This window comes from Balaenoptera ricei, chromosome 16 (assembly GCF_028023285.1).
Source record: "Balaenoptera ricei isolate mBalRic1 chromosome 16, mBalRic1.hap2, whole genome shotgun sequence".
Taxonomy (NCBI): Eukaryota; Metazoa; Chordata; class Mammalia; order Artiodactyla; family Balaenopteridae; genus Balaenoptera; species Balaenoptera ricei.
Window position 1 is genome coordinate 39218435 of NC_082654.1, and position 13132 is coordinate 39231566.

The window sequence follows — 13132 nt, forward strand, 5'->3', positions numbered from 1 at the left end:
TATATTGAAGTATGTTCTGCTTTCAACATTCAGTTAATTTAACAGGTTTGTGGGAAATTTTCATTCATATCAATGGAAAAAAGTCTAGCTATATTAAAAAGCATGATTCAACAAGTGACTAAACGCAAGTCAGCCAACCGAGTTACCCACAGTCATGACAGAGTCAATGGAAGAACCCCTTGGAGATGGCTGAACGGCTTAAGAGAGAATGCTATTAGAGAAATGACAAACCAGTCTACTTCTAATTTATTTTTTGCTTGGGCTTTTTAAAGCTAAATGATGCCTCACCTCAGCTATGACTTTAAAAGCTGATCAAGAAAGTATTAACACTTGTTCATCTCTCTGGCACAAAAATGTCATGTTTTCATTCTTATCCTTAAGTTACAGGACAAATGGAAGCTGTACGTAGTGTAATGGTTAAGAGACCAAGCTCTAAATCAGATTTCCTGGGTTCATACCTAGTCATTTGAAATTAGGCAAATTAGTGTTTCTGTGTCTCAATTTCCTCACCTGTTAAGAGGGGGGAAAATACAATCAACCTCAGAGAGCTGTTGTAAGGATTTTGTGAAATAAATGTGAGGCATACCTAGCACATAGCAAGCATTAAGTGTTTGCTATTATTATTATCTGTGACTTTTAAAACATTTTCTAGGGAAAAAGCATCATTTGAGGGAAAACAGAAGACCTGGATTCTGGGCCTCAAACTAAGAAAGGACAATCAGCAAGGCATTTTCTTGGGCTCAGCTTCTTCACCTGTGAAATAAAAGAGCTCCACTAGATGATCTCTCAAATTTTGCAAAAGTATCGGTAGTGGAATAAATTAGTAAAGTACTGTGCCATGACCATGGACCACAGCTACAATGAGAGTCACTCTATAGTACATGCAAAATCAAAACAGAGAAAAAAGCAGAGCAGTAAAGAAAGTTTGAGTGTAGCTTCCTAAAATAGGTTGTAGGTCTAGAATCAATATCTGAAAAGGCTGTTAAGTGAAAAAAACAAAACAAAACAAAACCCAAATAGTAGTATCAGAAATAAAGCCTGAGGAAGAAAAGTCCTAGATTTAAAAAAAAAAAAAAAGTGCGCCGAACTGTAGAACTAGCCGCCAGAGGGAGGAAGGGGAAAGGGGTTGGTGCTCAGAGGGAGAAATTCATTTTGGGAATGGGTGATCAAAAACTGCCCTGGCCTGTCTCCCTTCCTACTGGATCCCCCAACGTCTACCACAGCGTCCTGCACGTAGAAGGTGCCAAACTCATCCCTGATGAATGAATAAATGAACATTATGTACGAGGATAAGGGAGAGAGCCAAGTCCTGAACATTCCATGGGATGGGGGGGCTGGGGACAAAGGGAAGTAAGGAGAGGCTGGGATCGGGGAAGTCCGGGATCTGGGGGAGGACCGAGGCAGGGCTCTGGCCGGGCGGCCCGGGGTGGTCACCTGCGACGTCGGGCGGCGGTAACCCAGGGTGGTAGTGCTGCCACAGTCCCTGCAGGAAGGCAGCGCCGCTGTCCACGCAGCGGTGCTTGGAGCTGGTGACTAGCTGCAGGCGGCCGCGGTTCTCTCGGCTGAAGAGGACCGGGAAAAGGGAGGCCAGGCGCAGGGCCAGCTGTCGCATGTCCTGCCGCCCCTTCTCCACCAGCTGCCCGTCCATCCAGTCCGCGTACCACAGCGGCCAGTCGGCCAGCGCAGCGCCCAGGTCGCCGCCGCCGGCAGCGCGGGTCCGGTCATCCCCGGGCCCGCGGGCCTGCAGCAGTCCGTGCAGCTGCCGCAGCTTGCGGATCTGTTTGGTGGTCGGGTAGCGGGTGCCGTGGCGGATGAGGGCGACCAGCTGTACCGGGGTGCAGGTCTCCTCCAGCAGCTGTGGGTCCCGCCGTGGCGCCTCGGGGTCCGGCAGCAGCCCGGGGTTGGCATCCTCGTAGCGAGTCTTGGTGCCGAAGTAGGGGCTGAGCGGCAAGACCACGCGGTTCTCCGGCTCCAGGAGGGAGCAGCGAGAGAGCGACGAGACCAGCGCCACAGCCAGGGCCGCGACGGGTGCCACGGAGACCCTGAAGAGGCGGCAGGGGCCACGGAGCATGATGCACTGCGGCCCGCGGAGGGCAACATACCGGCTCGGTCGACAGCTTCCGGCTCCGGTGGGCAGGGGGCGGGTCCGGAGGGTGCTTCCGGCCGGTGCCCCCCGGGAATCATTGCGCCTACCCAGCTCTGCGGCTGTGTGGAGGCGGCCAGTGTTGCTGGAGCACCGAGAATGCGGGCGGGACGCTCCGAGGAGCCCAGTGGCCCTGTGGCTCGGGTGAAGCCGGTAGAAATCCTCGAGGAGCTTCGGAGACCTGTGGCTTAGGTGGAGCCGGCGTCGCTTGGCTCCCCGAGCGTGGGCGAGTTTCCTCGTAGCTGGCGGCGCCTCAGGGACTGACTCAATGACTCCCCCGCTGTTTAAATTCTCTAGGGTGTGAATAAGCCCGGACTCAGCCTTAAGTCTCCAAAGCTGCCAAAACAGGACACCTTTTAAGAGCTGACTCCTGTATCATCATCCATACCCCATTCTACTCTGTTTTTCAACATGTAGTTTGAACCAGCTGCATCCAATCCACCTGAGGCGGTGACTGAAAATGCAAACCCCAGGGCCCGGGCCCAGCATGCCTCCTGGAGCCCAGGGTTTACTCTCCCATTAGAGTTTGAAATTAATCCCTAGGCAGAGGCGAACCTGGAAAGAGTCTCAGTTCTCCAGGAAATTTAATTCCTGAGCCTTTGGTAGTATTTTGACCTGGACCAGCAAAGCTGACATCAGGGGGACAGCACCCCAGAAGAACTGTGCTTGTTGATACCGAAGGCTTAGACAGTAGAGACAGCAATCCTGCTAACTCGGGCGCATTGAATCTTGGCCCAACAGATTTACTCCATTATTAAGTATGAGCTGATCTATGTGAAGCAAACAAGGTGTGTATTTACCGCCACTCCAAGTCCAAACTCTCCTCCCACGTAATGACATATTCAAATCAGCCCCTACGGTTTTTCGTAGGTTATTGCTCAGAATCTCACCCCCCCAAATCATAAATCTAAAGAATACCTTGGTTTCTCCACTTGAACCCTAGTTTATATGCCAGCTGGGAAAAGAATAAGTATTAAAGAAGTCATACGATGATCCAGATTGAAGGAAGTTTGGGCCATGTTTTTGTTAAGTGTAGCTTTTCCTTCAAAGACACCGTTAAATTGCTCTGGGTAAGTTCGTCTCCATCTTTACTCCTTTTCTCCTTAAAAGTGCCCCTCCGGTCCGGAGAGGTATACCTCTTAGTGTTAACCCAGTGAAGAAAATGGTGTAAAATCAAGAATAGATTCCGACTTGAATGCTGCAAATTTTAAGCTGTTCTGTGGCAGGTAACCATCTTTAGAATATGTTCTTTTTTGGTATGCCATTTTGTGGAATGCCAATGCCTGAGTAGTCATGGTCAGTGATATTGTCACAGAACTTTGCTCAAATTAATATTTAATGAATATCTACTCTATATGAACTTCCTTTTTAAAAAATTTTTATTGGAGTAGAGTTGATGTACAATGTTGTGCTAGTTTCAGGTGTACAGCACAGTGATGCAGTTATACATATACATATATCCACTCTTTTTTAGATTTTTTTTCCCATATAGGCCATTAGAGTACTGGGTAGAGTTCCCTGTACTATACAATAGGTCCTTATTAGTTATCTATTATATATACACAATATACAGTGTAGTAGTGTGTATATGTCAATCCCAATCTCCCAATTTGTCCCTCCCCCCCCCCCCCTTTATGGACTTCCTAACCTTATATTTTATAGGCTGAGGTGCTTGGTAATATTTCTAAGTTCATTCAGCAAGCATTTGTGCTAGATGCATCTCACTATATTTTACTTAGTATATGTATCTAATAATGATCACCTTTCATGCCCAATCTTTTGAGTCCTCAGGAGCTACCAAGTCTTCCTAACGGCATCGCTCCTTCCTAATGAAACAATCTTTAGAGACCCTGCCTAACTATTTACAAAACACTAAATTTGCCCCTAGCTTGATTTTATTTTTCTTCCTCTAATTACTCATTAATTTATGCTGGTTATATACTTATGTAAACCAACTCTAATCATCTTTGGTGTCAAGCCAAGATGACAAATGATAAAATTAATTAATGCCTTCATGTTTTTGGCTAGGAAAAAGCAGCATAAAAAGGACAAAGAGCTCATAAGCTTTGGATCCAGACTACAGCTCAGTGACACATTAACCTCGGAAACCTACCCAAGTTCTCTGAGCCTTGGTTTCCTTACCTGAAAATAGGCATATTAGAACCTACATTGCAGGATTTTTGTGAGAATCAGAGATGATTAAACCCAGTATAATAGGCTGCTATGAGTGATATTTTTATCATAATGTTCAATGTTGTTATTATTTCTGTACTGAGATGCTTAGGTCTCTAGCAACCGTACAGTGTACACTTACTTCCACCTTAAAATGAATGACTTTCACAGGCAAGACAGGCATCAAAGATCATTTCATAACTTTTCTAATAATAAAAATCCACTCATCTCACTTAAAATGGGTCTCTCATTCTTAAAGCAGTGAGCACCTTTGAAAAGTTTTCATACCAGGCCATGTCTTAATTCTCTACCAGCCTGTAAATTGGCTGCCCTTTGAAATAGATGCCCACCTTGTCCAATCAGTTAGTACACAAGAATTTGTGTGGTACAAAACATGGCTGCCCCTTTACAAAGACTGGGTGGTTTCCCTTCCCTTATAAGAGGCTGTGGGCATGGCAGCAATGTATTTGACAAATCTACCACAACACAAGAGATGGAATGGAAAATTAATAGTCCAACTTCCTTGAAGAGATGGAAGAGGGTGGAACCAAGAGCACAGAGAATTTGATTTGGACCAGAAGGAGAGGAGACTTCATCTTCTGAAGGAGGATTGAAAGGATGGATGCACATGTGGATAAATTTGTTGGTCTAGTGGCAGAGAATTCATGGATTTCAGGCCTGGTGGCCTCACTTTCTTCTGTGACATAGGAAGCAAGATTGTCTGAAGAGATGGAGGAATGGGAATTAAGTCCCATGGAATGTAGAAATGGCTTAGATTTGCAATTGAGAGAACAGGGGAAACAAGTAGAAGTTTGGATGCTCAGCTCTGAGGATCCAACGGAGAATGGAAGATTTGGATTGCTAATGGTTGTGCAGTTTTATCCAGAAGTAAACATTATCTGTTGTGTCTTTCAGAGTGGAAAAGAAAACTGAACCCAGTTCTACATTTTTCTAATTTGTCTTAAGTAGAACTTCTTTTCTGATGAATCTATTACATTAAAGAATAGGGTAGGTTATTTTTGTCAGATTATTCATAGGACTTTTAAAATGGTAAAGTCATTCTACTCTTAAGATTGCATGATGACATACATAGCATTTTAAGTTACAGCTATCTACTAGACTTTTAAAGAAGTTATTAAAGAAGATGGCCTCCTGGTGAAGTAACGATAAAGAAAGGAAAAAGCTAAATTCTGTGAGGAAAAGGGTAGGCTCTCTATGAAAGGATAGAAAATATTAAGAACATGGTTTCTGAAGTTAGAATTCCTGGCTTTTAAAATTCCAGCTTCACTTAATATCTGTGAGAAAAAGGGTAGGCTCTCTATGAAAGGATGGAAAATACTAAGAACATGGTTTCTAAAGTTAAAATTCCTGGCTTTTAAAATTCCAGCTTCATCACTTAATATCTGTGAGATTTTAAACAAGTTAAACTCTTTGCCTCAATTGTTTTCTGTAGTGAGGAAGATACCTATGTCATGGGATTGTCCAGCGGATTAAATGAAACAGTTAACATAAATGCTTTGTATAGTTCCTGGCCCCAAATAAGTATCAGTTACTTTTAGTAAACAGAATTAAAATGTTTCTTATTATCACTTCTCTTTTAATCAGGTAAACTGACGAATGGCCAGCTCTTCATAGATATCTATTATCTCACAACTACATTAAGCAGCTAACTTTGTGCCTATGCCAAGAAAGTTTTATCTCTAGTATCTCAGTGCCCTGCTGTTTCATCTTTCCTTTGTCAGTTAATGATTCAGTGCTTACTTGTTTTTTACTGCAGTAGAAGAAGCCAACAGAGGAGGGGTCCATGTGTATGGACAGAGCTGGAGTGATCCATGCTTCAACGGCAGTCCCTTCAACCTTGCTTGAATGTGGAGGCTGCACAGATCACAAGCTCCGCAGACTGCAAGACAGCTTTGCTCCAAAGAAGCTGACCACTGTATGGTTCCCCAGCATATCAAAGCTAACCTGAATTGTTTAAGTTGTGTTTCAGTTGATGAATAGAACTTCACGGAACCACACATCAACAATGGAGGTGACCTGCTGTTTTACATTCTCTATTATACCCTTCTAAGGAAGTTATTTTGCAGTGACAAAGCTTCTTTTCTAGTGTCCTGACAAATCCTAGGATTTTGATGTTGGGAATTCTTCCCTCCCATCAAATATTGGTTCTAAATCCACAGAACTATTTGAGAAACCAGATAGAAAATTATGGTAAGTTTAAATTACCAATATGCTTTCTATGCTTTCTATAATGACTTTCAACAAGCCGGCACTATTGCTCAGAAACATAATTTCCTCCAGAAGTCCCCTCCATCCAAAATATATTGTTATCCTGTTACAGAAATAAATAATATTTTCCAAATCCTGGTAAAAATCTCTCTTCTCCCCTATATTTTTCAAGAACAAGCATAGATGATAGCAATTGTGTTTTAACATCTTATTTTTTTTCTGAAATGTTAGTTTTCCAAAATTGAAAAATATTTTTGATCTGTTGGATCTTTTAGACAATTGGTTGGCTGACTTTAAAGCCATGAGTGTTTTCTTATCATTCCAAAGAATGGAGAACTTTCAGAACAAAAGTTTATTAGTTCATCAGGAAAGCAATTTTTTACTTAGTTCATTAATGGCAATTTCATGTTGTCTCACTAGCCCATGCAGGAACCAATCTTCTTTTAGTTTTTGTTCACTGTTTTGTTCTAGGATAAACCCATCTTGTTGCTTTGCTTGTATTATATATCAGTAAATATTAAAATGCAATAATACCTAAGCTAGAAAAGCAATGTAGGCACCTCTGGACTCACACACTTGGTTGCAGCTACTTAGTAAATAGGGTAGATCACACTCCAATTGAAGCAACCTTTATGTTTCCAGAAACAACACCCCTTGTTACCCCACTTTACCTTTCTTGTCTTACATCTTACACTGCCTTGTAAGGCATCTTACACTTGCCTGATTCTGTACTCCAGGAGAAAGTAGTTGCTGCTAAATCATTCATTGGTTAATACCTTAGATGCAAGGACCATGGTGAAAACTTTTTTGATTCCCAAATATTTATTCCATGTCTTACATGAAGTATACTGTCAACAACTATTTGTTGAAAGGGTGTACAAATGAATGAATAAATGAAAATAGAACAAACAGGCAGTATGGGAAGCTAAAATAATATTGCTTTGCATTTATACAGTATAATTATTTTATTTTCCCAGCTATCCCATGATATATGAAGAGCAACATTTATATCGCGTTGTGGGTGTGGAAATCAAGAGGTTAGTAGATGCCTTACCTAAAGTCATCCAACAAGTATTTAGTAGAACCAGTTCTAGAATGTGATTGATGGAAACAGAGCTATCTTTAATGCCTACCTTATTCATGACAAATGAGCAGTGACTACAAAAAGTGTCACTTGTAGCTGAGGCTAAAAGATAAATTTTACACATAGTGCTATAGCACTTACTATTGGCTAACCACCCAACATTTAGTCCCCCTGTTTCCTTGGAATCAATGTGGAAGTATTCACCTCTCAGGAAGATCACTCTATCCCCACCTCAGGAAAAAAATCCTGATTGGTTTAACCCAATCCCGGTAACTCTATTTTTCTTAACGGTTTTAGTTTAAGAAAGAGCATGTGATTCAGTTCTAGCCACTAAGATATGAGGGTCAGTCTCCTGAAAAGTTTCTGGGAAAGGTTTTTGGTTCTAGGAAAGAGACAAATGATGGGGCAATGAACAGTCAACTGTCAATGGATTGGAGATTCTGTTGAGTCAGAGGAATATTGCATTTGGCACAGTAAAATATTCTGGAAGGAAAGGAGATAGTATTCAGTGAACGAAATGCTTAATGTATATTTTGAAGGTGGTACAGTACTTGTTATTGATTAAATGAGACATTTTAGAATATGAGATTAAGAAAGCTTAACCAAGGTCAATTACAGAATATAAATCTTTCAGAAATAAGGAGGAAGGTTGGTTGTTTGGCCTGGGGCACCCAAGCACTGGAGGCTATAGCTTTTTGGTGGGGCTAATGGCGGACTCCGGGAGGGCTCAGGAGGGCTCACACCAGGGAGTGCTTTCCGGAACTTCTGCTGCCAGTGTCCTTGTCCCCGCGGTGAGCCACAGCCAACCCCCGCCTCTGCGGGAGATCCTCCAACACTAGCAGGTATACATCCAAAAGAACTGAAAACAGATATTCAAACAAAACTTGTACATAAAAGTTCATTGCAGATATCTTACAACAGAACAGTCTGTTCCAGGTCAGACCTAGATTGGAAAGAGGAAATTAAGAATATGTTTTATTGGGCTTATGAATAAAATTACTTTGACCCCAATGGAAAAAAAAAAAAAAGTTCATAGCAGCACTACTCACAATAGTCAAAAGGAAACAATCCAGACAGCCAACTGATGAATGGATAAAATGTGATATGGCCATACAATTGGAATACCTTTCAGCCACAAAAAGGAGCAAAGTACATGCCACAACGTAGGTAAACCTTGAAAATTTTATGGTTTATAAATCAAGGAACTAAGCATGGCCCTCCAGCCAACAACCAGGGACAAACTGAGGTCCTCAGTCCAACATCCAGTAAGGAATCAAATCCCACCATCAACCGTGTGGGTGAGCTGGGAAGGGCACCCTGCCCCAGTTGGGCCTTGAGAGAACTGCAGCTTTGGGGACACTTGCTTGCAACCTCGTGAGAGACCCTGAGCTGGAGGACCCAGATAAGCCATGCCCAGATTCCTGACCTGCAGAAACCGTTTCTCCTGTGGAACATCAAAATCACTATAGTGGGGACTTCCCTGGTGGCGCAGTAGTTAAGAATCCGCCTGCCAATGCAGGGGACGTGGATTCGATCCCTGGTCCAGGAAGATGCCACATGCTGCAGAGCAACTAAGCCCGTGCACCACAACTACTGAGCCTGTGTGCCTAGAGCCCGTGCTCTGCAACAAGAGAAGCCACCGCAATGAGAAGCCAACGCCCCACAACAAGGAGTAGCCCCTGCGCGCCACAACTGGAGAAAGCCTGCACGCAGCAACGAAGACCCAACCCAGCCAAAAATATAAATAAGTAAATAAATTTTTAAAAAATTCTAAAAAAAAAGTAAGGAGGCCAAAAAAAAAAAAAAAAAAGGCCAAGAAATCCTGGCCCAAAACTTTTGCTCCTGGCTTTAAATTTCTGTTCCTACTGGACTTAAGCCCCAGTAGCTTCTCACCTTCTACTAGCCTATACACCCCACCCCCTACCCCACCCCTAAAAATCCCCGCCTCACTCAGCAACTATTCCATGAAAGTTATTAAAATAAATAATTTTACACAGACATTTTGTTTTTAATAGATGCTACTGATGGTTTGGAAAGATGAAAGAGATCAACATCAAAACGATGTCAGTAATTTAAAATATAATATTAAACTTTATTCTTAAAATGAGAGAGATACACACAAGGAAGAGACAACTGCCCTGGACACTAGCATGTGCAATTGTGATGACTAGATATGCTGCAGCCATCTTGCAACCAGAGAGGAGCCAGCTTGAAAACAAAGCTAACACAATGAGATCACACAGCAGAAAATGAAAAGAACCTGAATCCTTGATAATCCTAATGAGCTGATGGATTAAACCTGGAGTATACCTACTATGGGTTTCCTGTCATCTCAAGTAATAAATGCTTTTACTGTTTAAACCAATGTTTCATTATTTTCTGTAGAAAGCAAATTGGGGTAAGTACCTATTAACCCCACTTAACCACTTAGGATATCCTTTCGTGCTTTTCTTGATTGTGCTTAAGTCATCTACTGAGAATAACAGAAAATCACAGGTGGTGATTTTCTGATTCCAACCCTTTAGATATTACTTTGGATTCTCATTCTGAATGATCATAGTTAATAAAGCATAGAAAGCACTGGGAAGAGTAGGAAGTAGTTGGGTAGGATGAGATATCTGGTGATGGAGGTGATCCTGGTCAGGTAAGATGAAGTGTAAGCTAAGCAGGAGATGCAAATGAAAACAGAGAGAAGGCAACTATTCTTTTTTTTTGGTGGGGGGGTGGTGGTGGTATTCTAACCTTTATTATTTTTTAATTTTTTAATTTAATTTCTATTTTATATTGGAGTATAGTTGATTTACAGTGTTGTGTTTCAGGTGTACAGCAAAGCAATTCAGTTTTACATATACATATATCCATTCTTTTTCAGATTCTTTTCCTATATAGGTTATTACAGGTTATTGAGTAGAGTTCCCTGTGCTATACAGTAGGTCCTTGTTGATTATCTGTTTTATACATCTTAGTGTGTATATGTTAATCCCAAACTCCTAATTTATCCCTCGCCTCCACATTTCTCCTTTGGTAACCGTAAGCTTGGTTTCGAGATCTGTGAGTCTGTTTCTGTTTTGTAAATAAGTTCATTTGTATCATCTTTTTATTAGGTTCTATATATAAGTGATATCATATGGTATTTGTCTTTTTCTGTCTGACTTACTTCACTTAGTATGATAATCCCCAGGTCCATCCATGTTGCTGCAAATGGCATTATTTCATTCTTTTTTATGACTGAGTAGTATTCTATTGTGTATATGTACACAACTTCTTTATCCATTCCTCTGTCGATGGACAATTAGGTTACTTCCCTGTCTTGGCTATTGTGAATAGTGCTGCAATGAACATTGGGGTGTATGTATCTTTTTGAATTATGGTTTTCTCTGAATATATGTCCAGGAGCAGGATTAACTGACCATAGGGGCATGGGTTTATTTCTGGGCTTTCTATCCTGTTCCATTGATCTATATTTCTGTTTTTTTGTGTGCCAGTACCATACTGTTTTGATTACTGTAGCTTTGTAGTGTAGTCTGAACTCAGGGAACCTGATTCCTCCAGCATTGTTTTTCTTTCTCAGGATTGCTTTGACTATGTAGAGTCTTTTGTGTTTCCATACAAATTAAAAAATTTTTTGTTCTAGTTCTGTGAAAAATGCCATTGATAATTTGATAGGAGTTGCATTGAGTCTGTAGATTGCCTTGGGTAGTATAGTCATTTTGATAATATTGATTCTTTCAATCCAAGAACATGGTATATCTTTCCATCTGTTTGTGTCATCTTTGATTTCTTTCATCAGTGTCTTATAGTTTTCAGAGTACAGGTCTTTTACCTACTTAGATAGATTTATTCCTAGGTATTTTATTCCTTTTGATGCAATGGTAAATGAGATTGTTTCCTTAATTTCTCTTTCTGATATTTCATTGTTAGTGTTTAGGAATGCAAGAGATTTCTGTGCATTAATTTTGTATCCTGCAACTTTACCAAATTCATTGATGAGCTCTAGTAGTTTTCTGGTAGAATCTTTATGATTTTCTATGTAAAGTATCATGTCATCTGCAAACAGTGACAGTTTTACTTCTTCTTTTCCAATTTGTATTGCTTTTATTTCTTTTTCTTCTCTGATTGCTGTAGCTAGGACTTCCAAATCTATGTTGAATAAAAGTGGTGAGAGTGGACATCCTTTTCTTGTTTCTGATATTAGATGAAATGCTTTCAGCTTTTCACTGTTGAGAATGATGTTAGCTGTGGGTTTGTCATACGTGGCAGAAGGCAATTATTCTGAACAGACCCTTAGAAAGCCAGTCTTAGGGACATAAGAGCCATATCTTTGGGGAGAGTTGTGAAACCCACATTATACTAATGTTCTTCTCTCCAGGGGAGAAGTCAGTGTTCATGGGATATCACAGGGTTCTTGTCATGCTTGTCTTCTTCAGAAGCAGACCTAAGTTCTGATGTGTCTCATGATGACATGATGATCTAAAAATGAGAAGCTTGATTTTAATTTTTCCTGTAAACATGCAAGAGGTCCATGGTATTGCTCTCTTTCAGCCGGGCACAAGTCTCATAAACTAGAAGATAACCTTAGCATTCAATCTATGGTAGTTCTCCCCCATGACCTTTGCCCTTTTCTAAACATCTTTGTAAAGACATAGTAATATTCTACTGTGAATTATATGAGAGCTCTTAACATGGATTTAAACAGTAAATCTAACAAATAGGCTGCTCTTTGCCTGATGACTCAGAGGTTGTTAATTATTCTTGCATTTTAGGCATTTGGGAGAAAAATTAATTCCTTAATATATTGTATTCAATTGAGTTCACAGCCATAAAGAGGAAAGAAATAATAAGAATTAGAGTAGAAATAAATGAAATAGAGAATAGAAAAACAATAGAATCAATGAAACCAAAAATTGATTCTTTCAAAAAAATCAACAAATTGAGAAACCTAAAGATTAAGAAAAAAGAAAAGAATACTCAAATTACTAAAATCAGAAATTAAAGAGGGAACATTACTACTGACCTTACAGGAATAAAAAGCATTATAAGAGAATACTATGAACTCTATATGCCAATAAATTAGATAACCTGGATGAAATGGACAACTTCCTAGAAATACACAAACTACCAAAACTAAAGAAGAAATAGAAAATCTGAATAGACCTATAACAAGTAATAAGATTGGATTAGCAATAGAAAATATCCCAACACAGAAAAGCCTAGGACCAGATGACTCCATTCGGTGAATTCTACAAACATTTAAAGAATTAACATGACTACTTCTCAAATTCTTCCAACAAATAGAAGAGGAAAGAATACTTCTTAACTCATTGTATGAGGCTGACATTATCCTAATACCAAAGCCAGACAAAAAGACACTACAAGAAAAGAAAACTACAGACCAGTTTTTCTTGTGAATCTATTGATAGATACAAAACTCCTCAATACAATGCTAACAAATAGAATTCAGCAGCATGTTAAAAGGATTATACACCATGACCAAGGGGGATTTA

General features: G+C 40.5%; 1 protein-coding gene and 1 long non-coding RNA gene across 9 annotated transcripts in view; one reads left to right on the top strand and one right to left on the bottom strand.

Moving 5' to 3' along the window:
- PAPSS2 (3'-phosphoadenosine 5'-phosphosulfate synthase 2) overlaps window positions 1–2115 on the bottom strand; it is a 203454-nt gene extending 201339 nt beyond the window's left edge. For 7 of the 8 annotated variants that reach the window (XM_059901014.1, XM_059901017.1, XM_059901016.1 and 4 more), the window contains exon 1: window positions 1435–2115. In XM_059901014.1, the coding sequence (XP_059756997.1) occupies window positions 1435–2071 (637 nt within the window). In that variant the 5' untranslated portion in view covers window positions 2072–2115. The remainder of the gene's footprint in view (window positions 1–1434) is intronic. The other variant, XM_059901010.1, reaches the window with a different exon arrangement.
- Window positions 2116–2158: 43 nt separating this feature from the next.
- Window positions 2159–9968, top strand: LOC132351134 (uncharacterized). Its single transcript, XR_009498100.1, has 4 exons — window positions 2159–3213; window positions 6093–6347; window positions 7522–7581; window positions 9644–9968. It is a non-coding gene; the product is annotated as an uncharacterized LOC132351134 (long non-coding RNA).
- Window positions 9969–13132: the final 3164 nt, after the last annotated feature.